This window comes from Brachyistius frenatus, unplaced genomic scaffold, assembly GCF_029030835.1.
Source record: "Brachyistius frenatus isolate BFR_SWC_R1_liver_20210118 unplaced genomic scaffold, ASM2903083v1 Contig_115, whole genome shotgun sequence".
Classification (NCBI taxonomy): Eukaryota; Metazoa; Chordata; class Actinopteri; family Embiotocidae; genus Brachyistius; species Brachyistius frenatus.
The window spans coordinates 1,303,885-1,328,781 of record NW_027210714.1 but is presented as its reverse complement, the minus strand read 5'-3'; the positions used below and the strand labels follow the sequence as shown (position 1 = coordinate 1,328,781).

The following is a 24,897-nucleotide window of genomic DNA, read 5'->3' as shown; positions in this document are numbered from 1 at the left end:
TGTACTAAAAAATAAAAAATAAATAACCTCGCTGATGAAGATGTTAGGATGGATGGTTGCAAGATGGTAAAAGGGTAGCTGGTTAGGAGGGGGATACTAAGGCTGATATTCAGAGGTAAACACAGGAGCCATGACATGATAAGCATGATAAGACTGGCTTCTCCTTGGACAACGAGGCCTCTACGAGCTCTCTGTGCTGCCACTTTACAGGCATGTAATCCAAACATGTTCATGCTCCTCAGAAATGTAAAAAAAAAGGTGCACATGTGCCGCCTCAGACTCAAACTCACGATGAGCATTTTTTTTTTTTATTTGATTTTTTATTTCCAAAAGAAAAATGGGATGTTCTTGATGTTCACCCAACTCGGGAACACATGTGCACCTTTTGGGGGGGAAGAGGGGAGAGGGGGGGGTTAAAATGGCCAGGGGACGGGACTGCCGGGACGGGCAATGTTACAGTGCAACGCCTCCTGGACGGTAGATGAAGGATGACAAGCAACTATGATGACGGAGGATGAGGCACAACGGGCGACTATGCAACTACTGGCGGTTGGGGGTGAGGCGGGTGGGGGTTGTTAGGAGGCGGGAACTGATGCTGCGGCGGCCTACTGTACCATCTGTGCGTTGGTTGCCATGTTGGTGTCTTTCAGGGCATTGATGGCGCTCACTATACTGTTCTTACTGTTGTTGGTAGAAGGCTGGGACGAGAACGCAAACACTCAAAGTGAACACACACGTTACACACGCACGCGCGCACACACACAGAATTAGAATTAGAATTACACGCATTTTAGGGAATGGGGGGCTAATGTTGGTCGGAGCTCACGGACTGTGGAGAGCTAACGGGGTAAATGAGAGGGTGAGTGCCACAGAATGGCCTCTAGATCATCCTTTTTACTGCCTCACTAACTCTCTATGCCTCTGCCACTTAACTACACAGAGAGACCCCTGGGGCAGAGAAGAAAGAGAGGGAAGCGGGGGGAGGAGGAGGAGGAGGAGGAGGAGAGAGATGCTTAATAGCAGCAGAGACTGATGGAGACTGCTCGGAAAGAGACCAGCAGACATCTGACGAAAGGTGAAAGAACACAGGAAGAACTAATTGATAATTATACGTAGGAATATGATGGGAACGTGGGGTGGGGGGGAGGGGTGTGGTGGGACAACAACTGAGTTTCTCGGACTTGTGGATGGGACGAGAGGAATTTGGGAATCTAAAAACAGGCCACAGAAAGTACAGAACCCCTGAGGTAAAAGCACAAAACTCTGGAAACCCCCTGAAAAAAAATAATGACTGTATTAAGAAGACACGTTTGTTGAAATAATAGCAGGAAAAAGGGAGCTACGCCGAGACGGAGAGAGGCACCGAAAAAGAACAGAGTAGAAAAAGGGGGTCAGCTAACAGAGGAGAGACAGGACACTCTGTAATAGAACAAAAGAGGGCGGAAAGGTAACGAGACAACCTTACCTTAGCAGAATCTGACTTCTTGTTGAGTAAACTTTTGCATGCTGTAAAAAAAAAAAAAAAAAAAGAAAAAAGAAAAAGAAAAAAAAAAAAAAAAAGAAACAGGATAGAAAGGGAGAGAAACAGGTAGAAAAGGAGTTTTACTGATGACGAAGGCTATCAAGCAAATATACCCAGTTCTTTCTCAGCTCTTATTGAAACCCGGATCTATAGTCTGAAACAACTATGAAACACTGATACCTCACTGTTTGTGACAAAGTAAACCTAAGTGTTTCCAGAAAATAACATGCATTTAATGGATTTCTTGGGCTCCCCCCCCCCCCCCCTCTCTCTCTACAGGTTGCTACTCTGCAAAACCCATTCACATCATAATCCATTCATTGCCATCTGGGGATGAAAGAGAAACATGAAACCAAAGTAAACTTCCTCAATCCATTTCCTGTCTGAAAGACCCCAGCAGATTTAGGAAGAGTGATGGTCAGACTGCAACTGCCGCCAGGACTAACTGATGAGATAGGTTAATGTAAATCATTGATTTCCTGTAAAGGGCTCCCGTCACTTTTCCCTCTCAAGTCTAAAGCTCTCAAGTTGCTCTTGCTTCCTTTTTTCTCGTTTTCAATGGACACACACAGGTTCCCAAAAATCTGATCTTGTGTTTCTTACCTTCCAATAAGAAATGGGAGAGGGAAAGAGGGGAGGGGGGGGTGTAAAAGAGGGCTCAGTATTTCAATACAGGAGAGTAGAGATCAGGGGCACAGCATTTACAGCAGCAAACAATATCAAGTGACAACTCATGCTTCCTTAATCTTGGCTGTCGATATGCAGCTTCTGTCTTGGCCTGGCCATGCAGCATCCAAAGAGAAGAATATATTTAGAAAAAACAACAACAACAACAACAACAAAAAAGTTTTCATTCCACAACCAGGGAAAAGAGAGCTGATTGTTCAGAGCGCAAACATCTGCTCCTCATTTGGCTACGTCTTCTACCAAACAGCCATCGGGGTGCTAATTGTGACAGCACGGGACCGCCACGTTCATGCGCTCTCCAAATACGGCCTTCCCTCCTCCAATCAAGATCCCCGGCTTCACATGACGTGAAAGTCAAGATGACCCACGGCAGGAGGGCTGCACCACTCGAGCAATAAACCAGCTCGGTGATGAGCAGGGGAAGAGTGTATCAGAAAGCATCTGAAGGTGCATCTCCCGGGAATATTTTGTAGGATTTAACCACACAGGACACCCACATGCGAAAGGCAGCAAGGCAAACACCTTTCCGGAAAAGTACAGACACGCACACTTCTGTCAGGTTTTGCTATAATGTCTTTAAAAGAGTACATCATGAGCAAACTGCCAAGCCTTGCCTCAGCCAAACTCTTACAGAGAAGTGCAAGGAAGCAGCCATAGTATAAAAACAACAGCAACAACAAAGGGCTGGGACTTTTGCAGTGATGACTGACATCATCAGAGGACTAAGAACAAATAAATAAATACAAAAAAAAAAAAGATTAAACAGGAGGAGAGATGAGGAGTCCGATCTGAAGGGATGATGTCACACACAATATTCACAGAAACTTACAAACAGGCAACTTGGTCCAGTCTCAGTGAAGAAGCCCACATTCGGAGGGCTTTAGCTGACAATCAAACCACCACAAACACCCCAAAACTCAGCGCACCAGTCACACATCCGCCTCACTAAAGGTTTCTCCACCGAGGTGATCTACCTGTTAACATTTTACTTTTATCCTGCCTATGTAGATCCTATGGATAACTTATAGACATTGTAGAGCAGAGACGATCCCCTCGTCTGAAAAGGTGACGGGAGAATCCGGTCTGCTCTACACTGGTTCTAAGGTACTCAATCCATGGAGCCACCATTGGAATCGCCGACCTTCACCACCCGCCCCCACCCAGCAGGATGAGAGCAGAGCCCGAGTTTAGTACTTTCAAAACAAAGGAATTCATCCCTCGATTCGATGTGAAACAGGAGGTGCAAGATGTCACTGGGTATTTGACAAATGTTACACTCCTGCCTCGAGGGGGGAACTCTTTTAAAAGTACTAAAAACAGACCTCCGAAGGGGGAGATGAGACGAAGGATGCATTTAACCTCAAGGGATTCATCAGGAAGGCTGCGCAGCGGTGATGGTTCCAACAGTTGGCTTTGGTAGCAGCACAGAAGGCAGCACTCCCATCCTCCGTCTCAGCCTGAACCTCTCCCCCAGCTCCTCAACATCCTCCTTCACCCTCTCCCCCACCAGACCCAGGTACGACGATGGCAGCACGCCAACCCAGCTCTTGCCGGCCCCCTGCATGTCAGTTCCCGCCCCCAGGATACATGCCCCTCCTCATCCCCTGCCCCAAGTCCACCCTGTGCCCATCCTTACAGCCCTGGCCTGGGACGAGCACAGCGGTGTCAGGGGTCAGCTGGAGGTCAGGATGGAGCGTGCTAGTAGTGACGACATAACTAATTTGGAAGATGAGATGGGGGTTACAGGGGTGCAGCTGACTGGCGGTGAGGTGTGAATGTAAAAAAGCTCTTTGGAGTGAACTAAATCAATTACTGTTACGTAATGCTGATGTACATGGGTGTACTGCAAACACACATTTATATAATACCCTAAAACAACAAAATCTGTGAGTACGCATGCACATGTGCATGAATGTTGATGAGGATGCTTGCTGAGGCTGCATGCAGGAGTGTGGCGATGGTAAATGAGGGCCCACCCACTATGAACTAGAGAAGTGGCTGTGTGTGTAGAGAGGAAGTGGATGGGCGTGTCTCTGGGACGTACCTTCCTGAGCCAGTGAGGCCGTGGAGGAGGCGGCAGCAGCAGAGTTGGTATGCTGCCGGCCCACTATTGGACAGAAATGCTACAGTTGGGAGGGGCTATGCAAATTAGGCAGGTCTATCTCACTCCTTTCAGTCATGGGCCTAGAAAGCTACAGGGGATGCTGGCTACAGCCCAGATACATCGAACACTTTGATAGAAATGGGCTGAAGCGAATGCGTGCCCCCCTGTGGATTCCTAGGCCCAGGGATGAAATCATTAGCCATCGACTGACCAATTACTTAGAGGCTGAGAACAAAGCTTCAGCGGAAACAAGTCGCTCTCAGCAGGCTGAGATAAAACAGAGTCACCTGTTTTTATAACACCACAATTGCCCCCCCCCCCCCAAGCATAAATATCTCATTAAAATCTATGAGTCCTTCTCTCAGACATGCAAACGCTCCACGGGCAGCAGAAAAGAGGGACACATCCGCCCGTCCGCGCGCGCACACACACGCACACACACACACACACACACACACACACACAGGGAGAGAGACATTAGCATGGACAAGGACATAACTGACAAACACATATAATCAGGTATATGGCAGAATATCACATCGTAGCCTGTTAACATGTGGATGTAAAGCACTGATAATAATCCATCAATATCAATACATTATTTCTACCATAACACGAAGGAACTTCATGTTTCAATTCAGTTTAACGTTGTAAGCAAGCAAACTCCTGTGCACACACACACAAAAAAAAAAACATATTGTTATTTTGAGGATGAGTGGGTGAGTGTGCGTGTGTGGTGAGGGGGTTAAAAGAGGTGCAGAGGACTCTATCCACTCTCCTTCCTCCTCTCCCTCTGCATGTGCAGCGTGGGAGGCTGAGGGCGAAGGGCACACCCACCTGAGAAGTTTCTGGACACCAGCATGGTGGTGAGAATGGCTCCCTGGAGGAGGAGACGAAGGAGGAGAGAGAAGTGAGGGAGGTATAATGAGGGCATCAAGTTTTGGTTTATTTAACAGGATCTCAGCCTTTTCTTCTCAACTGTGTTGTGTTCATGTCTAATGGGACAATAATACGACATCTCATCTTTCTGCTATTTTAGCAGCAGAGCCTTCACCTAACTGCAATCGAGGCTGACCGTTTGTTCTCTGTCAAACAGAATTTTGAAATATGCATGTTGTCGTATTAATGTGGAGATTCCCCATTAACTCCATGTATTCACGTCGGCAGGTCTTATAACGTATTCTTCTATGCAAATGAGTTTCAATGAAGTGGAAAAAACCAGCAGATATGCTACCTGGTCCATTAGTTTGCATGGCTGTGAATGCAAACTACAGAAACTAGAGCTGGGTGTAACTTGAAATGTTTCGACACAGGAAGAAGTTCTCAAAAGGTCAAATGTCTCGAGACTCGCAGCAATTTAAAAACTCTCTAAATTAGTCGAAGATTACATTTTTTTTTTTTTCTTTTTTTTTAAATATAAATCAAGAAGCAACAGACTGAAGACTGGACCAGACACTTAATGCCAGATTTTGGCACTTGACAGTTTTCCATATTCAATGCTACAGTACCAAACGGTGTTCTCTTTGAGATGCCCAGCACCAACATGAATTACTAGACTTGATATTTTAATGATCACAGGACAATATAATTTTTTAAATGATCTAACAGATTAGGGCGGTTGCACCGCTAATGGTGCCAAAGTACAAAACTCACATTAAATTAACTGATGATTAGATCCACTGCAAATGACACTGTGCAGTCCCTGGTGCATATAATTCAGAGTCTCTGCATGCTTTTGTTAAACACCATCATAAAACAGATGTATGGTGGGCAGACGATCTGTAGGGACACAATTTCTATATGAAGAAATGAAGGGCCACTGCAGGTGAGGCAGCACACAAACAACAGAGGCGGAGGTTAAAAACCACAGAGGCGGCAAATACAAATTTTGGACCACTACCTTGAGTTTTCGGCGAGCGTTGAACTTGCGGAGACACTCGACAGTTTCCTGTCTGTGCATCATGGATGCCACTGTGGAGCGGTGCTGTAGGAGGAGGACACAACAAGAACACGTTAAATGACATCAACGCTTCACAAATTATGAAGCTTATGCACCGATTTATGCACAGAATTAAAGTTATTTGAAGGTTGTTCTCGAGGTAGTGTAGCGTACATTTTATGTTTATCTTAAAAGCAATTCTCTTGGGCGATTTGGGCGAGTGAATACTTACGCAGACCCATGGGTGTTTGAGGGCCTGTTCGGCAGTGATTCTCTTGGCTGGGTTGATGGTCAACATCTGGTTGATCAGGTTCTTCGCCTCTGGAGTCACTGTGTCCCACTCTGGGGATGGGAACTGAGGAGAAGGGGTGAGACGAGTGGGTGTGACAGTTGGAAAGGACAGAGGATTGGAAATAATACATGTTTAGTGAGGGACTTAGGCGTCTGCACCTGCCAGTTTCTTCACACCATCTGGTAACCAGGTCTTGAGTAAATTTATCACAATTAGACAAATAAGAAAACAAAACAGATACATTTGTCTTTTGATTTACAGAACACATGCTCTTGTTCCAGGTCTTTAAACCATTTTATTAAGAGTAAAACAGGCTGCAATGTGATTTGATTATCCAGCAACTGAGAAAGGAGGATTCCACTTCTCTGATTCTCTCTTGCTCTTACACACACAGGCACACACACACACACACACACACACACACACACACACACACACACACACACACACACACACACACACACACACACACACACACACACACACACACACACACACACACACACGCCCCTCTGCAATGCGTCAGGGAGGCCCTGATAGGATCAATAGCTTTGGACCAGATTTCAATTGGACACTATTAAACATTCAAAAACTGCTTAGCAAACCCCTGCACTGCACCCATCTCTCACTCACTCTCACACACACACACACACACACACACACACACACACACACACACACACACACACACACACACACACACACACACACACACACACACACACACACACACACACTTACATCGTACGCCCCAGCTTTGATCTGCTGATAGAGTTTGTGTTGATCTTCATCCCAGAATGGAGGATAACCCACTAACAAGATATAGAGAATAACCCCTGACAGAAAACAAAGTGAAAGATCCTGTTAGAATATCAGTTGGTGTGCTTTTCAATAAAGAGCATACAGCTACAAGTGATCCGTACCAAAGAATAAAATTAGGTAAATACAAGAAAAAGCAACGATAAAATAAAAAAATAAAAATACATTATAATGTCCATCTAGAGGAGTTTGGTTATTCCAACTCTTTCTGAGCGGGAAACTGTTGATGTGAAGTTGAAGTCACCTCTAAAATTGTGATTCAAAATCCTCCTGCTTCAGCATTATGATCCCATTTCCATTTTTAAAAACAAACTTTAAGGCTGCTAAATTTATTATTTTAAATTGAGACAAATATTGGTGTTTGTTTCTGACCGGTTGAAATTAAACGCACGGACTGCAACAGGTTAACTTCCAAAATGTGGAGACCAGAACTCACCACAAGCCCATATGTCCACAGGCTTGCCGTAGGGGTCCTTCCTCAGGACCTCAGGGGAGAGATAGCCAGGAGTGCCTGCAAACCCTGCCCGACAGATATATCAAGAGGACAAAATTAATCGGCGGCTGTTATTAAAATACTGATAAGGGCTACTTTTGTGCAGTTATATGAATGGTTTAAATGAGAGTTGGACTATTATGCAAGACCAGATTATGATAGTGTAGAGTCACAAGCAAATGCCCATTAATCATCTCGTCCTCGCCGGAGAGTCAGCCAAGCGCTGGCAGCTCGGCTATAAGCCAAGACACAATGACCTAAGCATGAACTGGAAAGTGGCAGTGAGCCTCTTAAGCAACGCTCCTACAAATACTCTTTGGCTTCCAAGTGGCGGCAGATGTGTCTCTATGCAGACTTGCTGTATTAAAGACGGCCTAATCAGCAGTGATTCACGCTCATTGAAGACGCTATCTGATGCTAAACACCCAGGTGGAATGACGGATCAGGTTATGGTCCAGCACATTTGATATGAGTGTGTCACTGTTTGTGTTTTCTTACCAAACCAAGCCTGCTGGTCTCCCTGCACTTCAATAGCAAGGCCAAAGTCTGCCAGCTTCACTGCAGCTCCCTTCATCTTGCTGGCCAACAACAGGTTCTCCGGCTGACACACACACACACACACACACACACACACACACACACACACACACACACACACACACACACACACACACACACAGTGAAACAGAATGTAGAACGAGAGATTGCGACAGTGAGAGACTGATACTTACGGGCACTCTTCAGTGAAGCGCTTTCTCAGAAATATTTATATTTGATGTATTTTGTCACGGCTCGTGTGGCGGCGGGGTAAAGGTGTGAGAGGCCGGATGGAGAGACAGAGGAGGAAGGGAGAGGATGAGTAGATGAGAAATCTCCACGGCACCTTATATGGGCATGGGTTCGTAGCCATAGAAACCACTCGGGAGTCATTTAGGCAGCGCCGCAGACTGCATGCTAAATGGAAAGTGTACTTAGCGAGAGGCAGCGTGTGTGGCGGCGTTCTAAATGGCCGTTGTTTGGGCAGCGGGACATAAAGGGCCGCAGTAAAAAGCCCACTCAGGATAAAAGGCCAACAAATCAGACAGGCAGCGCTCGAGGTAATAGCGTTATTCTTCGCAACAGAGCGCCCACACGCATACAAAAGCCGCCCACACACGTCTCAGACATCCCTTGAGAGGTTTTTCTCCACACGTTACAGCCTCTGCTTGAAAAGGTACAATTTAATATGTATTATTATCGCCCTACCGACCACAATTATGATCATCATCTTAAACTGGGTTAAGTACAAAACTGGAGGTAGCAGAGAAGCTCTCTTCCTCTACTCTTCACCTTTGAGCCAATCAGCAATTTGGGACAACTCAAGACCCTCCCCCCGTTGCTCCACGGGTGGTGTGATGTCACATGGGTTGTCCTGGCAACTCCCGTGGTTCATCTGTCTTCACCTCCTCCTTCATAATGGACCCCCCACCCCCTTCGCAGTGGTACAAAGTGTGCTTCACGCTCGTATGTGTTGTTTGAGTCCTTGTCTTTTCCTTGCCATAGGTGAGAGACGAACCCGTCCACGTGATCATGACTCACCATCTCTGTGCTGCACATGAACATGCATGCATGTGCACATACACACCCTTACAGAGTTCTGGTCAAGGACAGACAGGCTGACAGATCTGATGACAGATAGAGGAACGGAGTGGGGGGGGGAGACAAAAAACGGGTAGACGGGGGAGGGACGCAGGGGAGAAATAAAAGGGATGGGAGCAAAACTGCCGAGAGGAAGAGGAAGGGAGAAAGAGAGAGACAGAGCAACCGAGAGCCATCTGTGTGTTGCCATGGCCACGAGCAGGTGTGTGTGAGTGTGTGGTTGTCACGGCAACGGGCAGCCACTCACCTTGAGGTCTCTGTGCACAATATCATGTTGGTGGATATGATTGACACTCTCCAAGATCTGACTAATGCAATGACTACGGAGAGAGAGGAGGGGACAAGCGGAGAGGAAGACGTGTCAGTCGCTGCCCTTCATCACAAAAACATCACATATTACTAGTCAACACAATTTGCGTGTCATGTGTTTGGCTGAAGCCGGCTGGATTATGATGCGGCTACAAAACCGATGCACTGTAAATCTGACAACATGAAACTGGAGCCGTTGTACATTTTTAATGACTGAAATATGAAGTTTAGACAAATTGTGTGTGGGCAAAATAAATATTTAAAAATGTGGGATGTAGATAATGTCAATCGACACAGCAATTCTGACAATTATCTGATCGTTTATGCCATTTTCCAAGCCAAAATGCCAAATAGTACATTGTCACTGCTTCTTGTTGGATGAAAATTTTCACTGTGGCCTTCAGGAATCTATGATGGACATTCTCACAATTTTCTGTAATTTCATTGACAACAGTGCACCAAGAAAAGAGAAAACAGAATTGGATTAATCGATAAAGAAAACAGCTGTTAGGATCCCTAAAAGAATACAAAACGGAAAAAACACCTCCGTTGTAGTCGATGTCGGTGGATGGAGAATTAACGGTCAGTTGTATCACAAACATTTCTATATAATCACTATTATTTTTCAGAGACATTATTCAGGTACTGTGGTTTAGATAATCAATACTAAGTAACTGCGTGTGGGAGGCCTTACAACACACAGTCAATAAATCTCTATCCCAGTAGCAATTTTAATAATGGGGGCGTCAATTCAGCTGCCACTAAAACCATTGCCATTATTTCTCTATTCTGGCTGATGAGCATGTTTCACGCTGGCCTGCCAGAGTGTGTTGGCTCACCATGCGTCTTGTAAAATCTTTCCTACAAACCATCTGATTACTGTCCCACAGACCGAAGCGTCGGCCTTCACGGTTCCACTATTTGAGGCTCATGTTCATGTTCATGTCTCTGGAAAGGTTAATGGGTCAGAGGTCGGGCCCAGCGAGGGAAAAGTGTGTCAGTCGTAATCCGCATGGCTTTGGTTTGTGTGCTTGCATGTGCATTTCCAAAGCCCCCCCCCCCCCCCCCACACCTCTTATGGACAAAATGACAAAGACCCCTAATACAATTGGAGACAGAACTCACAAGCTGCACAACCACAGGAGAAAAGAAGAAGAGGCGGCTTAGATATGTCGCAAAATGTCAGAAAATTTTGTAAAACGGCCGATACGATTTCACAGAAGCCACAGTGACGTCAAACTGACCAAAGTAATTTCACACCAAGTAATAAAATGTTCTCATGTTTGCATTTCTGCCTTATAAAAGGACATAAACTCAACAAAAACCAATAACCGTTGTTGATAACATTCACTGTTGATTGACTATTTGTTTCTGCGCTCCTTAAATATACAAGGAAGACATTTCCTGACAAGTATACAAGTAAACCAATTACATGCGCCACCGTGTGCCTGTGTTTTCCCTCGTATGAAATGAGAGAGTGTATTCATATATTCAACAGGATTACGCTGTATGTTTGCAGCGTTGTGTGCGCGCCCATGTACATGTACAGAGCAGCTTCATACGGGGCGCTCACCTGGCATCGGCCTCGCTGTAGTACTCCCTGGCTACGATGTCTTCAAAAAGCTCTCCTCCTGTCACCCTGGGAGGGGGTGAGGGAAGGAAGGAAGGAAAGAAGGAAGGAAGGAAGGAAGGAAGGAAGGGAAGAAAGAGGCAGAGAGAGAGAGAGAGAGAGAGAGAGAGACCAGGGAGGCAGCAGAGAGAAGTTGTTAGCATACACAAACAAACCGCAGTCACACACATAGATAAAATGTCAGTGTGTGTGTGTGTGTGTGTGCGCAGAATATACTCACAGGTCAAAGACTAGGTAATGAAAGCCTTCCTCTGAAATGCTGTCATGCAGCCTCACTGCAAGAGAGAGGACGGGAAGTGAGACATAAAGACAGCAGTAAGGTAAAATAAATAAAAAGGGGACGAAATTTGACTGTTAAATTTGCCCATAAAATGAGGCGGAAAATAAAATTTAAAAAAATAAAAATATGTGAAGACGAGACTAAGGCAGAGCTGGAGAAATAAATGTCAACCAAGATTGTAATGTATTGATTTTTTTTTTAATTTTTATTACCAGAGATCTGAGAGCATCCAGCGGTAAGGCAATTAACCAGCATTTAATTCAACCCCACACTCCCTACCATTATTGAAACTGAGTGATGATGTCTGGAATGCGTTTTGTTTGGGGGACAAATCAAAGATAGTTTAACATGTATGTTAATGAACACTCCTCATATGCACGAGATGTGCCTGCCAAGAGGAACTGCAATGGTAGTTTGTGATGACACGGCAGGTTTTAAACCAAAGTGGCACGTTCGAGGTCATCATTTCTCCGAGCTGTTTTAAGAGCCTGTCGCAGGCACATCTCCCATCACAACCAACTTATTAAGGCTCTTTCTCCTTTAACAGTCTTCCTTCTAATATTTCAACCTATCAGCCACAAAATTCAACCCACTGACAGGGAAAGAATTAAGTACAATACAACAGGCCAGCAGCAAACGCTCCTTTCGGGGCATGTGTGTGATATGTGCCTCAACCACCAGGCAACTAGGACGCTTCGCTATGGGGGTATTTTTGCCAAAAACAAATAGTAGTTACTGATGCATCTGCCCTGTTGACATGTTATTAAGTAGACACAGAAGCTGTGGCGACAGTTCTGCAGAAGTTAACTTCATGTCGATCCAAGAATATGCAGATTAATTTGGACATCCACTTAGAGCAACTTGTATTGTTGTGTTTTGTGGCAGTTTTTTTTTTTCTCCTGTCACTTTTATGGCTCCGTTACAGGAACATGTCCCCCTTTTTTTTTTTTTAATAAACAACACAAGACCTTTGCAAATAATAATAATAATAATAATAATAATATTAATTTAAAAAAAAATAGGAGGTCTGGGAAATATATACATATATTTTTTTGTGACAAAAATCCTAACTGTTGCCTGATGGAGACAAACTTGGTCAAGAACAGAAGTAGAAGTGGCGAATAGAGTAATGAGCTCTGGCTGCCACGATACTGCGGTTATGCGGTAACCACCCGAGCCCTACTGTCAACTTAACTAAACAGCAGCAGAATGACAAAGCAGGATCGAGGCAGCAGGATCCAGGCATTAGAGGATGGGGCTTGATATACAGCTTAGGTTTAGCGTCAGGAGGGAAACCGTTATCGTTACGTAAAGTGAATATCAGTTGTATAATAAGATGAAGTAGGATGCCCCTGCAGCAAGAAACAAGAGCGACTGCTCTTTCCTCCTCCTCCCGTCTTCTCGCTCTCCCTCCATCTGTCTCTTACTCCTCCCGCTTTCCTCTCTCCATCTGTCTCTTTTTTTTTTTGCGCCCTCTTTTGTCTAAAGTTTGAACGTAGACAATGCCAAAATATGTCAAAAAAGAGGCGAAAGGACAAGAGCGAGAGAAAAATCTACACGGAGGGAGGGGGAAGTTGGGGGACAGGAAAACTAGGCGAGGGGCAAATGAGTGCCGGGGGGGGGCTGACAGAAAACTAGGACACGAGGAAAAAGAGAAATAAGGAGTGCAGTAGGAAAGGTGTCATTGATTTGTAATTTTTTCCCCCCCTTTGTGCCCTTTTAACACCCGTCTGCTCTGGGCATCTTTATTACAGTTGCATTATGCATTTAATTTTGTCAACATTGTGACATGAATTTTTATCAGAAAGGTTTATAAAAAAACAAAAACAAAATCCAGAGGACATTTTTCACAAACTCATCTGACATAGACGATGACTCAGCAAGAGCGTGCTTCAAGTTAACCTTCAGTGCCCTGTTACTCTGGCTGATCCGTTAGCTTCTCTTGTCACAACACACCCTCACTATTCTCTTTATAACAACCATCATTTTGTGTCGTCACTGCCAGATGCAGAGTTACTTTTAGGTAAATTTCACATCTATAAAATTTGACCCATTGCATTGTGGGACTGTTGGCTGAGAGTAGCACACCTGCCAGGAAGACGAATGTTGTTGTTTTTTTGTGGGTTTTTTTGAAGGCACGATAAAGTGGAGACTTTCTTAAATACAGCGTACTATAAAGTAAAAAGAAAATTCAACATAAGCATCTTGATATTAATTCTAAACAGCGATATTAAAATACAATAAAGGCTAAAACCTGCTGATGTGAATCATCACGAGCAGATTCCACAGTATTTCTTTGCCTTCTCTGAACTACAAAAATAATTTTAGTAGGTTTACGTGTGACTCGTATACTCATCATGAATTCTATTTTTGATCATATTCTGATTATAATGTTCACATGAAACCCGCTATCTTCAGGCTAAACTCGGGTTTAATATGGTAACTGTTGCAACGATAACAGGTTTACTTCAGTGGAACCAAACAAAGCCTGTCAATCAAACCCTTATTTCTATAGATAGCCGACAGGTGCAAAGAGAGTCGACTGTATGGCCAACATTGGGCCTTTTTTTGGGTCAGCATGTACGCTGGATGATATTAAACCAGGTTACTGTGGTACAGGAAAGACATGGTTTATATTTCTATTTACATGACTTTATAATTAACGCTTCTGACCACATGTCTAATTTCCCTGTAATTTCTGTATCAACTGGGTCATTGAGTTATTCTGAATTTGAATGCTGATTTTTGTTTTGTTTTTAGTTTTATGCTTACATGTGCATTAATGGGAGCACATTACCAGAGCACATGTGCTTATGTAACGCACCGAAGGATTTCCAAGGTCAAAGATGAACGGTCATGCTCTACGTATCGATTCTGATGGGCAATATTTGGGAAATTCTCTGGCGCAAACACCAAATATTAGGATTGCGTTTGGCTAAAGCAAAGCAACTACACAGAACTACGCAGAACTACACATCACACATTTGGTCACGTGCGCAGAAACTCACCAATGTTGGGGTGCTTCAGGAGACGGCAGATACGAGCCTCTCTCTCAAGCTTCTGATGGTCTGAGGGGACAAAAATGACAGTTTAGACGAGTTCAATCACAGAGCGGAAAAGTGTCTAAATGATTTAAGCAGCACATTAACAGATCACATGATAGTACAGCGGTCAGTTAGCAAATTCATTTCGGTGAAGTCAGCATTTATGGTGCTTGTACAGAACAACTGTACAGTTGTCTATCGTTGCTGAAAGGGTTGGATAAAATAACAAAACACATAATTCTATGTTCCTGTGGCGCATGTGTCAATAAAAGGTTGATCACTAATTAATTCTTAGTCACCTGTTAGACATGTTTACTTTATTTGATGGGTGATAGTCGAGCCACAGACTGGAAAGGTAGAAGAGGGAGCGAGAGCGTTGTGACATGCATGGAATGAGGATATTGTGTTTATATGGCTGAAAATGTTCATTTATTAAGTGCTTAAAGCTCCAATCATCTCTAAAGTGTACGTCATGCAAGGGAGTCAATAAAAACCAGAACGGTCATCGTATACAATATAATCCGGCTATTTTCAATGGTTGTACTGTATTACTCAAAGTGTGACTGTCTAATTTCTGTCGCAACAGGTTCCTGCAAATGTTTCACAATTTAAAAACCTTGTTAAGAAATTCAAGAAGGAAACTTTTCAGGGCAAACGGTAGCAGATCAAAAAGCTTTGAGTTGACATTGTGAATCAATCAATATACCTTAAATGTCAACACGACTGTATTGTTGACTTTATCAAATCAATTAAATATACATTATTGACCATTCCATGTAAACTTGCCAGGAGACGGCAAGGTTGTGTAACGGTGGTTACACAACCTCAGAAACAGCGTTCTGGTACTTCAACAAATAGCACCACAGCCCCGGTCTCAAGCACTCGACCACTGGGAACCTCGTACTCACCAATTTAGAAAACATCATATTGGTCGTATTTGTCAACAGAATAACCACAAATGTCTTTCAGTCAGAAAAGAAGTGCCGCCTGTGACCAATAATCCACTTCTCCAAAGTTTTTTGTGTTTCTAGCAGGGGTAAGAAGGCTACGTAATTAAATGCTTTCTTTATTTGTCTTTTTACGTTGCATTTATTGTTGCTGTTGTTGTTTTCTACTCTGTTGCGCAGTAGCCGACACACAAAGTTAAAACAGTTGGCTGCGTTTAAAAACATGGATCTATATTTCATACCATGCCTGCCCGCAGGAGAACGAATTTCTTCTACTTGAATGATCGGGTGATGAACCTCGATGCAGTGATGTGATTGGGTGTCGGCACCTGAAACTTGCGGCACTGCAAGTATTGTGCCGAATGGTCGTGATCAGGTTTGGTCGCCGCGTCGCAGCCAGAACGCAACGCCGCCAGCTTTAAGACTTTAGTTCAAACATGCTAAATAATCCGTTTGTTCGCAGCAACAGGAGCAGGAGTTTGCACAACCGTGAGCGTACGTGTTTGTCTGTGTGCAAAGCGTCAGGTGTGAAAACCAGTTAATGAACACTGCGGTGTTTGCACTTTAAGCCGGGAGGGGATGCGAGCGTGAAACACACCCTCGTCGTGTCCAAACCAACATCCGCGTTTGAGGATTTTCCAAAATCCTGTAGCGGCATATGTGAACATGTGCGTGTTTGTACGAGATGTCAGTCTGTAAACCGCACGCCACTTTGAAAACGACCCAATCTAATCACTGTGGGATGCATTAGCCACAACCATCCCTTAGTCATGCAGCTGAGGTCAGAGGTCGCTCGGGGTAACTGTAAAGAAGATCCAATATGAGTCAGTGTGCGGCTGTGTATGCGTGTTATCACGGTGGTGAAGCCAGCTCAACCCCACAGCTCCATGGCGATTACACCACACAGAAGCAGGCTCACTCAGATTTGCATTCATTTCCCCAGTGCAGCAACAACCGCAGATCAAATTCGCACGCCGTTGCTGAGCAATCACCTTACCGAACTGTTCCTCTACAGGTGTGACACAGCGTGCACGGGCGTAAACTGACGGCACACTATCGGGAAAACAGCGGCGTCACTTTCCGCATCCCTCTCTGTGTGCTTCTACATCATCTCTGACTGTCAAGTCTGCCGAGTCTCTCGTCTCCTGATTCCCTACAACTTGTTGCCGATTCGGAGGCGCTCGGAAGCTGCAGTCAGGTGTTTTGAAGCTGCGTCTTCCATCCTGCAACACGGCGCTACGCTCGGCGGCACGTCTACCTTCCACTAACCCCCCTGTCGTCTCCCTGCAGGTGTAGATTTCCCTCATCGGAGAGAAAGCGAGTGAATAAGGGAGAGATCTGAACCTCCTTCTAATTACACCAGTGACGCAGGACGGAGAGGCAGACAGAGAAGGAGGGAGGATTACATGAAACGTCCATTTGCTCGAAGAGGATCACAGCTCCCCTGTGTGTGTGCGTGTGTGTGTGTGTGTGTGTGTGTGTGTGTGTGTGTGTGTAGGTACGTGCGTGTGTTTGTGTATAGCCGTCTACCATGGTGCAGTGTCACTGCAGCACTCACTAATTCATTCAATCTCCTTATTTGTTGGTGCGAGAGTGTGTGGTAGAGGAAGACAGGAAAGAGAGGGCTGGAGGGTAATTACTGCCACTTCCTGCTGCTCTCTAATTGGCCATCTGCTTTGCCATGGGGCGGGCCTACAGCCATCTTACATCAGCTGAGGAGGATGGAGTGGACCAGACACATACACATAACACACATAACACACACAGAGACACACAAACACCCCTCTCGCTGCCACACAAAGCTGACAATCTGACTGAAAGCTTGAGGATTCAGTTCAATCTGTTTCGGGCAAGTTTTCATCCAAACTGTTGGAACTGGGAAACACTGACAGAATCAAACACAGCATGTCAACACTGATAATGTAGCAGCATTTCCAGGATGAGGTTCACCATTTTCAGAGGATTTTTACTGGATACGGCTCTTCATAGCATTAAATATCTTTCACTTTCTTACTCGTGGTGTAAAATAGGATATTGTTTCGGTGCAAATATCCAACGATGCGTTCCAATTCCTCAATTTTACTTTTACTCAGAGCGCCCCCGACATTGTTTCCATGTCTGTTCGGAGTGATTCTTGTTGAAACTCTGGTGACGTTGCTCCTTTTCTGGCCACCAATTAAATAATAAGCAGGGCAAGACTCGTCCCCCTCATCACCCCAGTAACCGAGAAAATGGAGAAGTTTGTTCTGGCTGTGTCCGCCTACCCGGAGCTTTATGCCAGTAACTATAACAACGGAGACAGAAAAGCCCGTCGATGGAAGGAGATCGGTCAAACACGGGATGTCTCTGGTCTGTGCTTTTAGCGTCTCATGCCCGGTTAGCTTGTTGTTGGCTACTAGTCAACCCTCTCAAACGTAAATTAGCTGCCGGGCAAATGTCGATCACGAACAGCATTTTTTTTTTTTTTTTGCCTCTAGCTGCACGAGCATTTCATTCATAAAAGTCTAACTGATATAAACCCAGCATCCTTAATATTTTCAGAGAATTTCACCCTTCACTCTTCAGTCAACGTAGGAGCTGCTGTAACAGCTCCCAGGAGACGCTCATCTTTTATTTTGAGATGATTCCAATGATATGCTGATTGAGGAGTCGTTACTTCTTTAAGTCAACTTACAACAACTTATCCAGCTGATTCGATGTCCCCGCATTTTGGTAGTCATTATTCTGCCACTGTTTTTCATGGCTATAGCTGCTGTAGGTAGTCAGCTAGCTCGCCACATAGAAAGATGACGTTCCCGCTATGACTGGTCATCCTGCTGAACAAGTCGGACACGTGGGAAGCGATCTAAAGGTCTTGGCAGCGCTCAGTGTTAAGGTAGTCATTAAATTGGATAGTCTGTCTCACTCTGACTGACATGCACACACTTGCAGCAAACAATGCAGCAGCCATCCACTTTCAAGACTCATTTCAATCATCAACAAAATAAAACGGAGCATTCATTCTGCCATCTCGCATTACACCAACGCAGCACTTTGCGCACTGCCATATGATATATGACTGCTAACTATGTATATGACAAACAGTTTGTAATAGACACATTACCGATTTAGATTTGAACTCGGTTGGTTCATTACATTGCTGTTAGTGACATTGTTTGAGTGATGGATTTAGTTTACTTCACTAAACTTATTCTCATCTTTGCCAACCGAATAAGACCCTACCTGGTTGTTTAATTGACGTTACCACAGTTTAAGAACCCTCTTCTCTCTTGGATGATAATCAGGCGTCTGTCTTTAGGGTAATGAGTGAGCCGAGTGCTGCTGCCCACTTGCATTCATCCTGAGCTGCCTATCCCGCAGCCAACTGCCTACATCCATCCCTGACATCACGTCTTGCCTCACTTCCCTCCCTCCCTCCTTCCTTCCTTCCTTCTTTGGTTTCCTTCCTTTCTCTCCCCGTCTCCCCTTTCCCCCCCCCCGTCTCCTCCCTCCCCCTCCTCAGATTACTGCAGTGTTTACCAGAGCTTTGAGAGACTTACCCACCAGGCCACGCGTGAGGTCACACTCGCCCCATCGGGCTAAAAAAAACCCACCCAAATCCTACCGGGCAAGCTGCCTGCTCACGCACTGGCCGCCTGGTGTGGACGATGTGTTATGTTTTGCGTGTAGGTGCATGTTGCGTCGGCACGGCAGCCTACTGCAATTCTCCTCATCTTATTCTCTCCTTCGCTCACTCTATCATGTTCTCCTCCTTCTCTGTCTCATTTCACCTTGCTTTACTGGTATGGAGCGTCACCGAGTTCCTTGCAAGACTTTGCTGTTTAAAAATCAACCTCCTCCTCCTCCTCCTCTTCCTCTCCTGGCCAGCTTTCTTCTCCCCTGGCAAACACGCACACATACACAGGCCTACATTGTACTCCCTGCCTCTGCAAAGAGCCAACAGTTTTCTGCTGAGGCTTTACTTTTCCTTGGTGGGACGTTAATACTAGAAGTTGCCCTATGTGGACACTTGATGGCAGGGATAGAACAATAATAGCATTACAACACACTCACACAAAACAGACATGCTCTATTAGTATTACTCTCTGCCCTCTCCGTCTCTCTTTCACACACACACACACACACACACACACACACACACACACACACACACACACACACACACACACACACACCATCAGACACAGACAACAAGAGGGCAAACAGGGAGGCACCTATGGAATCTGTGGGGTCTTAGTGGTTGATGAGATACATTTAGCATAAGTGGATTAGCCTCAATACAAACCAATCCCCCTTTGCAGAAAGAGAAGAGAAAGGCAATGAGTGAGAGAGGCTAGCTGAGAAAGAGACGGAGAGATGTAATGAGAGAGTGCAGGAAAGGAGAACAAAGGAAGCCAGGTGTGTGTGTGCGTGTGTGTGTGTGTGTACACCAGAAAGGAGTCTGCCGGTCCAATTTGCCAGATCCAAAAAGGAGAAAGCAATTAAGTATCTCGGTCTGAAGCCAGGGGAGGTACTGACACAGTGACATGAGCTCACGTCATCATTACGACATGGCATGCCACATCAGCCGTGCACATGTGGGAGTGGAACTCTGCAGGGAGACGCGCAACCCTAGCAACAAATGAAATTCAGGTGCGGACCGTGGAGCAACATGAACACGTCAAATCCGCAATTAACTTGTGAACAGAGAGAGAGAGAGAGAGAGAGAGAGAGAGAGAGAGAGAGAGAGAGAGAGAGAGAGAGAAAAACCTTTCTGTCCTGCCATTTTTTATCGTTTCATTTCAGTCACGTGTGTGTGCGTGACCTTTCCACGTAGAGCTCCTCTGAATTTTAGATCAGTTGATTGTACAGCGGTCGTCTAATTAGACCACAGAGCAGCGACTGAGAGTCATTCAATATAGTGTTTAGAAAAAGCATAATTAAACTATCAAAGCGATTGCTGATAAGAATTCCCAACAGACACGATGACTGAATAAGATATTTCCTCGGCTATTGGAATTATGTGCACAATTTCCATTGAGGCTTCGCAATATGATGACACATAGAGTGAGATGACATGAACCAGCCAAGACTTTGCCACACAGTACTAGTGAAGTTACAACTTCAATATCTCTAGTAGGCCATAGCAGACAAAGCTGCAAATCAATGAGCTGAACTGCTTTATGAGAATATGGAATTCACAAGATTTATCCATCGATAGGATGAAGTACCTTGACATGTCAAGTGTTTAGTTCACTGGATTAGCCGCAAACAGGCATTTGCACTTCTTATTGAATCTATTCGCTACTTCTCAAATGGAATTTACAGAAACTTCAGCGCATACCAGGCGGAAAAAGAAAATTGCTCTACTTTCCGATATTTATCAGAAACAAAGCAAACGTGCAGATATCAGTGTCTGTCTGAGTGTGAATGGTGTTACCGTACCTCTTGCAGACAGCTTCTTAGTGTTGATGATTTTTGCAGCATATTCCTGTCCTGATGACTTCTTTACACACCTACGCACCACTGAAAAAGCTCCCCTAAGAAGAAAGAAGATGAAGAACCAAAAATTAGCTTCATCTCACGCATACACAAAGTGTGACATTTGAAACTGCATCCACACATGTGGCAGGGGTTTTGTTTGTGTATGAAAACAAATCTGTCCCTCTGTCACAGGTTGGGTTGTTTTTTTTTGTGTTTAAAAAAAAAAAAAGAAGAGTTTTATACAGTCATTACTATGACAGCATCAGTGTATACAACCGGAAAAGGTGAAACAATCAAGCGAACCAGCAGCAGTACAACCTGCTCGTCAAGCATGACTCACGCTGATATCAGCCACGGTATTGGATTAGAAATGAATGTTGCTAATCTTCGATATGGTCACAATACAATGCAACCTGGGCCCCAAAGGAAATCCAGTTTGCCACAGCCAGCACAAAGACCGGGCTACATGTCAACACAGCGATAATCAACATTTAAATCATTCACAGTTATAAATCTGCGCAAAACATAGAAGGAAGTGCAAAGTACACTGCAAGACGACTGCTACCCCGAAGAGTTTCATATTGACCCAGATGAAGGCTGTGGTAAATGTACAACTCGGAGCATTACAGAAGTAATTATACATGATTCCTGTAGTGCTTAGCAGCCTGCAGTTTCTAGCCGTTCCACAGTCATCCTGAAAAAGGAAGGCTGCTTGCTTTTTACTACCCTGGGTGATATATGGAGAGCTGATACTTTCTGCTGCACTCCGCTCTGCTCTCAAGTTTGCATTATTTACCACTAAATGAGAGGTGACAGGTGACACAAGTACAACTCGGAGCCTTGACGTTAATAACCTATGACGGGAGCAAAAGGCATTAACAAACGGCTGCAGAAATGTAAGCCGAAGTGCGTGGTCAGCCTTGGAGGGGAGAGGGAGGGGAGAGGGAGGCCAGATCCGCTGTGCGGGATGTGCGCTGTAGGTGTGCGCATGTGAGCGAGTGCACTGGCTTGTGCAATCAGTGTCATCGATTACTGTCAATTATTAGGGACAGAGTGGAAACGGCAGCTGGAAATTAAGGCCAGTGTATCTTTACGAGGCCGATGTCGCCCTGCTGTCGCTGATTTTTGGGTACAACAGGGAGGAAGAAGAGGAGGCGAGGGAGAGGAGGGGGGGGGAGAAAAAAAAAAAAAAAAAAAAGCCTTCAGCGGCCAAGAACAACAGATGCTGCCGCCGCTGCTGTAACAGAGGCGGTAGCGGTCCGGTTTTCTTGCCGTCATCAAAATACCGAGAAAACACGTCACTGCCTCCCACACAGTAAATGCCAAATTACCTGTTTATAACTGCCAGCGTTTGAGGATTAGCTCCGTTTTTGTTTTTTTTAAGACCCACAGCGACGATGCATTTATTGATAACGTGACGGCGTGTGTGTGGGGGGGAGAGGGATAGGGGGGGGGGGGGGACCAGCTGGTGTGCGGAGCGTGCAGGGCATTACAAAACAGTGTGCAAACATGAAAGCAAGGCGCAACCTGGACTGAATAACTTCCTCATTAAGTAATCCAGGGGTACGTAGCGTTACTCAACACGGTCACACAAATCATCTGCAGCTGTTCGTGGGGGGGGGGGGGGAGAGGGGAAGAGGAGGTGGAGGGGATGGGGGGGGGGGAGAAAAGAAGAAGAAAAAAATAAAAAGAAAGAGTGGTCGGCCTAGTTAGCTCGCGATCACCAGCCTACGGAGCCCGCAACGGAGCTGTCAAGACCCGGCGCGGGGGCCGGTGAAATGTCACAGGGCTCCGGCTCCGCCGCCTCCCCGGGGCCCCGCCGACGGGTCCGGCGGACCAGAAAATACCGGCTAAGCAAACGCGGAAGGGCTCGTACCCAGCTGTTGCTGCACCCCGCCTACGTGCCCGTTTATTTCACCCGTCACCGGCGACTAAAAAAGACGCAACGCGTCGCTGGCTAAACTCAGGAGGGAGGAGGAAGGAGGAGGAGGAGGAGGAGGAGGGGGGTAGTTTTTTTTTAATCAACATCGGCGTGGTCGCCCCGTTGGCGACCAACTGAAACGTCAGGGAGCCCGTTGTAACCGCGGCTAAGTTAGCCGACAGCGGCGGTTAATTCAGCCCGACTCGGCACGCAAAACTACAAACGACCACGCTCCCCCGGTTAACGGACAACCGACGAACCGGCCGACGCGCTCAACGTGACAAGTCTTTTCCGCTATACTTTTTTTTTTTTTTTTTTTTTTTGCTATCTTGTCGCCTGCTAGCTCGGCTAACGAGAAATAAATGCGCGGCGAGGTTGCGGGGGTGGAGGTGGAGGTGGAGGGAAGGAAGGAAGGTGGAGGACGAAACGACAAGACAAAACACGAGACACACAGTTAACGTTTACGGCTGCCGCTTACTTCCCGAGCTCCTCGTACAGCTGGTACTCGTCGGTAAACCGGGTGCAAGTAGCGGTGGTTGCCATGGTTGGAGCCGTGAGAGGGCGGGAGCCCGAGCCTTTCTTTTCTTTTCCCTCTTTTTTTGGGGGGGGGAGAGAGGGGGTAAAAGGGGGGGTACGACGACGGCTGGCTTGGCTTGGCTTGGCTTGGCTTGGCTGGGCTGGCTTGGCTCTCGTACGAGGTCCGGGAGGAGGGTAGCCTAGCCTCCAACACTGGAGTACCTTTCTGACAAGGCGAGCAGGACTGAAGAGGAGAGAGGCGAGCAGAGACGGAAAGGGAGGGGCTGAGGAGGAGGAGGAGGAGTGGTGATGATGATGGTGTGTGTGTGTGTGTGTGTGTGTGTGTGTAGTAAAGGGGAGGAATTCTCGCGAGAATAGGCTCGTGCAGCAATGAGACCAGGGGCCTTCGGTTCCAAATGAAGTCACTGAAAAAATGTGGGTAGATGCCGCTGAGTTGTTTTAGACTTAAATCTTTTGGAGGGCTTTAAGCTCACGGTGAGATGACATCCTTGTTAAAAAAAAATAATAATAAAAAAAAAAAAAAAGGTACTCGGCCTCGCGACGGTGCAGATAACTGGCTTTAAAAAAAAATTAATTAATTAATTAAAAAAAAAACCTCTGGCACTCAGTCCCCCTCTCTCCGCTCCCTGTCTTAAAAAAAAAAAAAAAAAAAAAATATTGCAGTGATCATCCCAGCAGCATTTTTACTGCACTGGTTGGGATACACCCAACCCTGGGTCACACCTCACTGCAGCAGAGGCAAACTGTGACACACACACACACACACACACACACACAACGCATAAGTGCGTGCACATACGGACACACACTCCGGGGATCAATATTGATTAATGCAGGTCTTGCTCTCAACACAGGAGGTCTTTCTGAGCCACTGATTTAGCCTTTGCATTTCAGAGCGTGTGGTGTGCTTGTATGTGCACAGAGAGACGGGGATGGGTAGGAGGGGAATAGTGTGACAGCTGGATCGGGTTTCCACTCACCGACGAGCACGCACCTATATTTTTCCACAGTGTGTGAGGGCCGTTAGCTCGGCGGCGCTAAAAGATGGTGTCACACAGATCCAGAGTGCCTTGCTAAATGTTTAATGTGGCATGAGTGGGAGGCCATCAGAGGACAGGCGGGTGGGGCTGGAGGGAGCCGTAGAGCGTACAGTTATAGAGGCCCACGGTCGGCGTGTGCGTGTGCGTGTGCGTGTGCGTGTGCGTGGCTGCCTGCCTGCTCAGCACTCCAGCTCAGACGTGGGACCGTGAGCGGCACACAGACGCTGTCGGA

General features: G+C 45.8%; 1 protein-coding gene across 6 annotated transcripts in view; it reads right to left on the bottom strand.

Annotated features, from left to right (window-relative positions):
- LOC138629402 (calcium/calmodulin-dependent protein kinase type II subunit gamma-like) overlaps positions 1-23,704 on the bottom strand; it is a 34,091-nt gene extending 10,387 nt beyond the window's left edge. For 3 of the 6 annotated variants that reach the window (XM_069713060.1, XM_069713062.1, XM_069713063.1), the window contains exons 1-15: positions 23,567-23,704; positions 21,129-21,223; positions 14,722-14,781; positions 11,654-11,708; positions 11,377-11,442; positions 9,742-9,814; positions 8,355-8,457; positions 7,800-7,883; positions 7,286-7,380; positions 6,485-6,607; positions 6,214-6,297; positions 5,151-5,193; positions 4,254-4,316; positions 1,466-1,506; positions 615-698 (exon numbers count right to left, since the gene is read on the bottom strand). In XM_069713060.1, coding sequence (XP_069569161.1) covers positions 615-698; positions 1,466-1,506; positions 4,254-4,316; positions 5,151-5,193; positions 6,214-6,297; positions 6,485-6,607; positions 7,286-7,380; positions 7,800-7,883; positions 8,355-8,457; positions 9,742-9,814; positions 11,377-11,442; positions 11,654-11,708; positions 14,722-14,781; positions 21,129-21,223; positions 23,567-23,631 — 1,134 coding nt within the window. In that variant the 5' untranslated portion in view covers positions 23,632-23,704. The remainder of the gene's footprint in view (positions 1-614; positions 699-1,465; positions 1,507-4,253; positions 4,317-5,150; positions 5,194-6,213; positions 6,298-6,484; positions 6,608-7,285; positions 7,381-7,799; positions 7,884-8,354; positions 8,458-9,741; positions 9,815-11,376; positions 11,443-11,653; positions 11,709-14,721; positions 14,782-21,128; positions 21,224-23,566) is intronic. The other 3 variants (XM_069713061.1, XM_069713065.1, XM_069713064.1) reach the window with 1 other exon arrangement.
- Between the last annotated feature and the right edge of the window lie 1,193 nt (positions 23,705-24,897).